Below are 10,262 nucleotides of genomic sequence, written 5' to 3'. Positions count from 1 at the left end.
TTGTTTAGGACCTCAGCTACGTCTTCTGTCTCCACACACAGATTCTGTCCTGTTGTGCACTTAAGTTCAACTCCAAAGACATCTATTTTAGGCTGGTACAGTAATGAGGGACTACTGCACTGTTGAAGGTGCAACCTCTCAAATAACACATTAACTCAACTCTCCCTCTGCCCTCCGCAGTGGATGTAAAAGACTGTAAGATACTATTTTGATGAAAGCAGGGAAGTTCACCCTGGTTTCCTAGCCAATCAACATCACTAAACATCACATTATCTGCAGCTCTGTTTTATTTTAATGTAAATCTGAAACCAAAGCAGAAATTACTGGAGAAATTCAGCATGTCTGACAGCATGTGGAGAGAAAGCAGAGTTAAATTTGAGTCCAGTGACACTTCTTCAGAGATTGTCTGGTCATTATCTCATTGTGCAGTGCAAGCTCTCATGGAAACAATTTGGCTATCACAATGTTCACATTAAAACAGCAATTACATTTTAAAAGTACTAAATTGACTATACACTTCTTTGAGACATCTTGAGGATGTGATAGATATGATGAATATGCTGTTTCTAGCAGACACGAAGTCCTTGTAATATCATACAGAATGGGAACAGACCCTTCTGTCCAACCAGTCCATGACGACCATGTTCCCAAACTAAACCAGGCCCACCTGCCTATGCTTGGCCCATATCCCTTCTACCCTTGCCTATTCATGAACTTATCCAAATGTCTTTTAAATATTGTAACTGTACCTGCATCTACTGTTTTCTCTGGTAGTTCGTTCCACACACAAACTACTCTGTGTAAAAAGTTTGCCCCCCGTATCCTTTTAAATCTTTCCCCTCTCACCTTAAAAACCCCTTAGTTTTGAACTCACCCACCCTAGGGAAAAGACCCTTGTCATTCACCTTATCCTATGCCCTTTATGACTTTATACATCTCAAAACTCAACCTCCGATGCTCCAGTGGAAAAAGTCCCAGGCTTTCCAGTCTGTATTTATATACACAGAAAACTTCAAAGACAGGAAGATAGCAGCTAGTCCATCTAACTTGTCCTACACTCTTGTCATCCGTTATGCTTCACAATACACAGGACCATGAGAAGGTCATTCAGCACTTCAAGCATCTTCCTCAATTCCATTTACCCACCTTTGCTTATCACTCAGTGCGCTTAAATGACTAAAAACTGACCAATCTGAATCTTGAAAATTCTAACCAACCACATTGACAAATGTTGTCACAGTACACGGAATTAATAGCATGGAACTGGGCCATTCAACCCAAAGTTTTTATTCCACATGAATTGAAAGAGTAGGTGGACAGATATTTGAAATATCTGGAAATTAACAGCTGAGATTATTAACTCCTGTTTTGTCATTTCAATGGCAGCAACTTGTATTACTTGCTATATTCCTTTGGTACAGCACAGCTGAAGTCAGGCAATTCATCTCCCTTGTAAATTTCACACTCTGCATTTATCCAACAAATAATTTTAAAAGGATGGAAAGTAATGGAATTGTACCCCAAAGTTTATTGTGCTAAAATTAAGTCTTAATTTTAAATTTAATTTTAATTTAAACATTTTGTTCAATCAATTATCTGAAGTCTCACTTCACACTTCATGCTTTACGTGCCACCCATGTTCAAATGAAGTTAGTCAAGTCTCATGGGAGATCCATGACCGCTGGAATCGCCACCATTGGAATGGTGGCCCTGTACTCTGTAGGGTGGGAAAGGGTTATGCAGCAGTTGAGCATTTCCAAACATCCCATTTGGCCAATTCTAGATCATACACTCCCTCTGAATTATTTTGACTGCAGTGTAGATCAAATTTGATAGAACAGCTGCGCTCTCCCTGTCTGACATTTTCCAAGGGTTACAAGGGCTGACCCAAGAAAGAGAGGAGCTATATTTTATGTTTAGATCACCACTTCGCAACTGATTGCCACACTTTATTACTTTGGTCCTGATTCCTCCAGTATCTGGTCCCAACACACAGACATACTTATGTTTGGAGGTCACTGTGGGAGGAGTGTAGGTAGCTTCTGATTAGACAGTATCCTAACAGCCCCACTTCTTGTTTTGGCACCAGATGAAGATAGGAAGAATCTATGTACACCTTCAATGGAATTTTCCAACATGGGAAAATGTATTGGGAACCTAACAGAAGCATATTACTCCTGGTCTATTAGAATCACATGCCCCAATCTCCTCTCCCCTTCCCACCTAATCCACAAACCATCACATCCCAAAGTCCATATTTACCTGCCCCAGATGTCTCCCCAGCCCAAGAACCGCCAAGCTCTGAAGTTTAGTGCCAATCGTCTCTTTCGCCTTGCAACAAAAAGTATGTCTAAAGGAAAGAAAACGGTGGCAGTGCAGGAGGCAAAAAAAAAGACCAACACTGTGTAATGTGTCAGAGGCTACTTTAAATTCAGTAAAAGATGCTTCATAATGCCATCTGCTTTTGTCCCTCAGGCTTCCCATTCACCCTCAACTCTTCACCCCGTCACACCTTCAGAGCGTACTGTTGCCTGGGTGACCAACATGACCCACCTTTCTGCGGACATCGAAAGCTCACACCTAGAACGGGAAGAGTATAAATTACGGGAATACTCCAAGTCGATGGATGAGAGCAGGCTGGACAAGGTGAAAATGTGGCTGTGTTGACCAGGATTATTGGTGTTTAGGGGAGTTAGAATCGTGAGGAAAGTTTAAATTAGAGGCCTATAAATTGTCAGGCCAACGCCATTTGCCTATATTGAACCCTGGTTCTTAACACCAGAACAGTGATTTGTGCATATCGGTAGGTGTTACGAGGCAGTTCACAATTTGAATGAGGACACTGCATCACCAGTAGGTCAGCAAAGTCAAGGAAAGTTGACTGGAAGAGAGCAGTGATCAACCAGATATAAACAAGAGGAGAGACCTGGATTAGAAAGGGGTAATCAGGAGAGGGAAGTGATTGTTAAAGGTGAGACAATCAACTTGAGCAATGACGAAGAGATACACATACCCATTAAGAGGTGGTAATAAATAGAAGCCAGTAGCTTTGAAAAGAGGTCAGCAGAAGTGCTCTTGCACTTCAACCCTACATTCAGGCATATTTTAACACAAGGTTACTGGATGTCTGTCCATATTACTGTTTCCGTATTGAATTGTAATCCAGCATAGGCATAAAAGAAGGCGGCAGCAATTTTAGGCCATGCTATTTCCTATTCTATTTGTCAAATTTTCTTCAATATAGAAAGTTTTTTTTTGTGACTCGTTAACCATGTTTGGTCTTAACTTGAATGACAATAATTAGGTGATTCAATGGACAATAGGGAATCCCATACCCCTCACCAAGAAATGACAGTGGCCAAAGCATGAAAATCACAACTCTTGAGGCTCTCTTCCTAATGAGTCAGGTTCCATGTTATATATACTGAATGATGTGCCAACAACAGCCCCCAACACACTCCATACCATACCATGATATGACAGGTTATGTGTCATCTATTTCCCCCCTGTGATCCAATTCCGCAGGGGCAACAGACACAATATGAGGAGGAGATTCTTTCCCTAAAGGAACGGCTGCAGATGTCAAACCGCAAGCTAGAGGAGTATGAGCGGCGGCTGATGTCACAGGAGGAGCAGACGGGAAAGATTCTGCGAGAGTACCAAACACGCCTGGATGAAAGCGAGAATCGTTTGCGTCGGCAACAAGAGGAGAAGGACAACCAGATCAAAGGCATTATCAACAGGTAAATGGTGAAGAGCCAACCCAACCAGTGGTTTGGTTAGGAAACTTTCAGGGCCAGTGACATTTAATGTTGTTTGCCTTGGAGCAGCGAAAGCGACAGGGAACCTGGTAGAGGTATATAAGATTATGAGGACACAGTTAAGGTTGATGGGAAGGCACTTTTTCCATTAGTACAGAGATCGATAATCAGGGCGTAAATTTAAGGGAAGAGGTAGAAGGCCAAGAGGAGAGTTGATGAGAAACATTTTTTCCTGGACGGTGGTGGGAGACTAGAATTTGCTCCTGAAAGTGTAGTTGAGACAGAAACTCTCAAAACATTTAAGTAGTACTTAGATATTCATCCATTTCCATAGCATCCAGGGCAATGAGGTGGGATTCGTGTAGTCAGATTTTTGTTCACCCGCATGGACCCGATTGACCTCCTACATCTGAGTCTATAAGAACTATGAATGGAAAATAGACTGGGCTGGACAGCCCCATCTACATCCTGAAAATGTAAATAAGTTGGCATGGTGTATTCCCAGAAGACACCACCCAACACACATCCAAGGGATATTATATAGAATATACTGCATAAAAACATGTATTTGTGACCAGTCTATACTAGTGATAATGTTCCACTCCACCCTTCTTCAGATATTCTTCATCTAATGCCAGAGTAACCCTCAATTCTTTTCCACCTCACATACTCAACGACAATGGTCCATTTAAGCTGCATAGCCATGCAGCAACTTAGAGGGTCTGCACACACTAGTGAATGCATTGACTTCCAGTTCTGTAAGTTGCTACCATGCATGGACATCAGAGGTTGTAGCTGGGGAAAATATTGATGGAATGTAGCTCAACTAACTTCACCTTTAAATGGATCTGTACTATCCATCTCAACCACTCATTCTCGTACCATGTTCCACCTTCTCATCAACCCAAATTGGCCTCCAGAAATCTCTGGTGAGTCAGTATGCCAAGTCAAAAAAACAGTGTAAATTAGATGTGCATGATATTGTCTTCACCAGTCATGCCAATACTAAACTTGAAGTGTCAACTTTCTACTGGGGCCTCCATTCACTGGGTGTGAGACAAGGAGGATCTTCTCTCAAGTTGGGCTGTGATGCTGGAATTGATATTGTTTACATGGTTGGCACAAACAACATTTCACAATACTCTGCCTCCATGTTGTTGAACAGGGCAGTTTAGGGGGAGACTGTTTCTAACCACATGGTGTACCAATACTGGCAACGTTTGATGCAAAAGTGTAGGGGAGTTTTACTCTGTATCTAACCATGTCACATTTGAACCTGACTGAAATAAACAAAAATAAAATAAAAACTTGTGCAGAGTAAGGCAGAGTTAATATTTCAGATCTATGACCTGAATAGGGAAATTAGGAAGAGGAGAAATGTACAAAAAAAAGGGACACAGACACTCAGATTAACTCTGTTTCTCTGCACACGTGTTGCCTGAACTGTTGAATGTTTCCAACTACTTATTTCAGGCTTCCAGCACCCATAATACTTTGCTTTCACTCTAGTTAATTGATAGGTGTGAAAATGATGGAATTTTGCCACTGAAATATTGGGCAGATCGATTACTGCCGCAAATTAGCCTCTCTGGCTCTGTTTGTGGAACAGATGTCAAGAACTTGCAAAATTAGTAATTCTTAGAGAAAAGTCAACATGTTCCTTTGACACCATGGAAACAGTTCTTTTATGTTGTAGTTAATCTGGTTAACAAAGATGCAACCATCAATAGGTCTCCTGATCAATTAGACCATCATCTTCATAGTTGGCTGCCTTTCATTAGAGGATGACATTTATTTAGAGTCATGAGTCCCTGCTGTCATTCTTCAATTGATTAAATAGGATGATTTTGGCCTGCAGATCTTTTGGCATATGGGTAAAACATCCCACAAGGTAATCAGATTCAGATTGCAGAATTCGCTGATTTTCTTTCCTTCTCTGCCACTGCTGTGCCTCATCATTAAGGCGTTTAGATTCAAAGCATGATACTTCTTGATAGATAAGTTCTCATCATATTGAATGACTAGTGGCAAACTCTTCAGAATTATTAGTGTCAATACTTCTGTATTTCAAAGAGAACTTCAGGGTGCCCTTAAAGCATTGTTTCTGTATGCCCTGGCACAATAGCCATTTGAGAGTTTAGGAAACAAGACTTGGAGTGGGAGAGAATTTTCAGACAACTTGGCAACATGTCCATTCTATTCCAGATAGTTCTGTAGCAGTGCTGTAGTGGCAATGTTGCTACAAATAAGGCTTAAACTAATGCTTGCATCCTACAAACAAGGAACGAAAGTAGGCAAATGAGCCCCTCAAGCCCGCTCCGTCATCTAATGAGATCATGGCTGATCTGTATGAAACCTCAAATACACACTCCCACCTAACCTTGATAACTTGTCCCCCCCTTGTTTAACACAAATTAACCTACCTCTGCCATTCAAATAGTTAAAGACTCTACTTCACTATCGTTTCAGGAAGAGAGTTCCAAAGATTCATGACTCTCAAAATAAAAAAAAAATCCACCTCTTTTGTTTTAAATAGACAACCCTTTAATTTTAAATATTGATGCCTGGTTCTAGATTTCATCCTCTACACATCCAACTTGTCAAGACCAATTAGGATGTTATGCTTCCGTCAAGTCACATCTTAATCTTCTAAAGTCCAGTGGATACAAGCCTAGCCTGCCTAACCAATAATCATAAGTCAACCCTAATATTACAGGTATTAGTCTGGCAAATATTTTCTCAACCACTTCCAATGCATTTACATCCTTCCTTAAATAAAGTGACTCCCACTGCACACAGTATTCCTGATGTAGTTTCAGCAGTACCCTGTATAACTGAAGCATAAGCTCCCTAATTTTGCAATGAATTCCCCTCACACTAAACAACAACAATCTATTAGCTTTCCTAATTACTTGTTGTACATACATGCTAGCCTTGTGATTCATGCACCTGAACATCCAGATTCTTTGGCATCTCAAAATTACAGGGTTTCTCACCATTTAAATATGCTTTTTTTTAAACCCTTCCTGCTAAAATGGACAACTTCACATTTTCGACATTATATTCCATTTGCCAGATCTTTGCCCACACACCAAATTCACAGAATTGCAGGATTATTACAGCATTGGAGGAGGCCATTTGGCCCAAGTTGTCTGTAAATTCTGTTACCTAGTGTCAACCTCTTGCGTTTTCCCCTACAACCCGACACACCATTTTGATCCAAATAATCACCCCCTCTTGAATATCTCAATCGAACCTTTTTTTTAAAAACCACATTTCCAATCAATGCACTCCACTACTTGTCGTGTGAAAAAGATTTTTCTTACATCAAACTTGCTTCTTCTGCACATCACTTTAAATCTAGACCCTTTTTTTTTCTTTTTACAAGCAGGAAAAGCTTCTATCTACTGTATCCAGCCCACTCATGATTATGAAAACCTCTTTCAAATCTCCTCTCAGCCTTCTTCTCTCCAACAAACACAGTCCAACTTCTACAATCTACCCTCATAACTGAAGTTTCTTGCAAGTCATTTCTGCACTGTCTTCAATGCATTCTCGTCTTTCCTATAAAGCAGTACACAGTATTTCAGCTGAGATCTAACAAATGTATCGTACATGTTTAAAATCACCTCCCTACTCTTGTACTCTATTTATGTCTGCACTCTGCATCTTGTTAGCCAGTTAATCTTCCATTCATGCCAATATGCCATTGCCAACAACATGAATTTTTATTTTCCACAATAACTCTTAAATATGGCAGTTTGTTGAATGCTTTTTGAAAATTTAAGTACAGTACATCCACCAGTTCCTCTTTATACACAGCACGTTACTCCAAGTGATGGGTTAAACATGATTTCCTCTTCTCAAAATTATGCCTACCGTACCAAATTATTTTGAACCTAAGTGCTTTGCTATAATTCTTTGAAAATAGCCTTTGACATTTTCCTAATGCCAGATGTTAAGCTAACTGTCTAGGATTTCCTGCTTTCTATCTCCCACTCTTCTTGAATAAACAATATTTGCTATTTTCGAATCCAGTGGTACTTTCCCTAAATCAAGTGATATTTGGAATATTAAAACCAATGCATCAACTTTCTCACTTTCCACTTCTTTTAAGACCCTGGGATGAATTCTATTAGTTAGTTGTCAGCCTGCACTTTAATAATTTACTCAGAACCATTACCTTATTATTTTCCTGATTTGCTTCATCCCTTCCATTTCCTGATTTATAGTTGCTTCTGGGATGTTACTTGTATCTTCTATCATAAAATGATGCAACTTATTTTCAGTTATTAATTCTCCAGACTCGCTTTGTTAACTCTTCATTTTGAAGTATTGTTAGAAACCACTTCTACTTACCTTGCCCTGATTATTCCCTCTTTAAACCTTTTTGTCATTTTTCACTTTTTTAAAATATTCTGTCTAATCTTCTGACTTGTCACCTATTTTAAACAATATGTTTTTTAAAAAATCTAATATGATTTTTAACCTTTTTATTTAACCACGGATGATGGATCCATGCTTAGAAATTTTTCCTACTCATTACAATATGTTGTGTATTCTGAAATATCCACTTAAATTTCTGCCACTGCATCTCTTTTGATCCATCGTTGAACTTACTTTGCCAATTCACTTGAGGACAAAGAACAGCACAGCACAGGAACAGGCCTTTTGGCCCACCAAGACTGTTAACACATGCTCTTCTAAACTAAAAACCTTTCTCCTCTATACAGTCAGTCAGTGTCCTCAATTCCCTGCCTATTCCTGTATCTGTCAAGATGCCTCTTAAACGTTGCTATTGTATCCACCTCCACCATCTCCTCTGGCAGCACATTCCAGACACTTACTATCATCTTGAAAAACGACCTTACTTCTCATATCTGTTTTAAACTTATACCCTTTTACCTTAAACCTATGGCATTTCTACCTTGGGAAAAACAAAAACTCCAACTATATATTTTATCCACACCTGCCATAATTTTGTTAACTTGTATGAGGTCGCCCCTCGTCCTCCGACATTCAAGTGAAAACAAACCATGTTTGTCTAACCTCTCCTCACTGCTAATATCCAAACCAAGCAACATCCTGGTAAACCATTTCTGTACCATCTCCAAAACCTCCAAATCCTTCTGGTGACCAGAATATTCCAAATGTAGCCTAACTGAAGTTCTGTACAGCTGCAACATGACTTGCCAATTTTTATAGTCTATGCCCCGATCAATGAAGGTAAGCATGCCATAGACCTTTTCTTCCTATCTACTCCACTTGTATGACCACTTTTAAGGAACTGTAGACCTGTATGCCTAGATCCCTCTGTATGTTGATGGTACTAAGGGTTCTGCCATTTACTGTATACTTCCCTACTGCATTTGATCTTCCAAAATGCATCACTTTGTCCAGATTAAGGTCCATCTGCCATTTCTCCACTCGTGTCCAGAATATTTATATTCCGTTGTATCCTCTGACAATCCTCTTCACTGTCCACGGTTCCCTCAATCTTTGTGTTGTCTGCCTACATTCTCCTCCAAAATCATTATATATATTAAAAACAACAGGAGACCACTGGTCACAGATCTCCAGTCAGAAAAACACACTTCCACCATGACTCCATCTTCTCTGACAGAGACAGTTTTGCATGCATCTTACCAGCTCACAGCAGATCCCATGTGACTTCATCTTCTGTATGAACCTACCATGAGGGATCTTGTCAAAGGCCTTGCTGAAGTCCATATAAACATCAACCACCCTGTCCTCATCTTTTTACTTCTTCCAAAAACTCAATCAAGTTTGTGAGACAAGACCTTCCCCGCACAAAGCCACGCTGTCTACTGCTAAGAAGTCTGTATTTTCCAGATGTGAGTAAATCCATATCCCTAAGAATCTTCTCCAATAACTGTCTTACCACTGACATAAGGGGCACCAGTCTGTAATTTCCCAGGTTAAATCTATTGCCCTTCTAAAACAAAGCAACAACATTGGCTATTCTCTTGTCCTAGGGGACCTCTTCTGTGACTAGAGAGGATACAAAGATTTCATACAAGGCCACAGCATTTTCCTCGCCTGTCTCCTTCAGCATTCTGGGAGAAATCAGGTCCTGGTGACTTGTCTGCCTAATACTTTTTAAAAACACCCAACATCATTTTTATTTTGATATGCCTGAGAACATCAACCTACCCCTCCTGAGCCTCAACATGCACCATGTCCTTATCCTTCGTGAATATCAGTACAAAGTATTCGTTAAGGACCTTACCCGCTTCCTCTGGCTTCATGCATAAATTCCCTCCTTTGTCCTTGCATGGATCTACCCTTTCTCTAGCTATCCCTTTGCTCCTTTTATATGTATTTTCCTTAATCCTGTTTTCCAAAGACATTTCATGGCCCCTTTTAGCCCTCCTAATTCCTTTTTGAGTTCTTTCTTACTATCTTTGTATTCTTTGAGGGCTCTGTCTGTATTCAGTTTTCTAAACCTTACACATGCCTCCTTTCTCTTTTTGACTTTAG

The 10,262-nt window shown here is 40.0% G+C and overlaps 1 protein-coding gene across 3 annotated transcripts in view; it reads left to right on the top strand.

The window, feature by feature from the left end:
- syngap1a (synaptic Ras GTPase activating protein 1a) overlaps positions 1-10,262 on the top strand; it is a 311,203-nt gene that overhangs the window by 268,492 nt on the left and 32,449 nt on the right. For all 3 annotated transcript variants that reach the window (XM_048616705.1, XM_048616706.1, XM_048616707.1), the window contains 2 exons: positions 2,476-2,646; positions 3,526-3,743. In XM_048616705.1, coding sequence (XP_048472662.1) covers positions 2,476-2,646; positions 3,526-3,743 — 389 coding nt within the window. The remainder of the gene's footprint in view (positions 1-2,475; positions 2,647-3,525; positions 3,744-10,262) is intronic.

This window comes from Rhincodon typus, chromosome 35 (genome assembly GCF_021869965.1).
Source record: "Rhincodon typus isolate 14 chromosome 35, sRhiTyp1.1, whole genome shotgun sequence".
NCBI lineage: Eukaryota > Metazoa > Chordata > Chondrichthyes > Orectolobiformes > Rhincodontidae > Rhincodon > Rhincodon typus.
The sequence above is the reverse complement of the archived record's forward strand: the minus strand, read 5'-3'. Positions and strand labels throughout refer to the sequence as shown.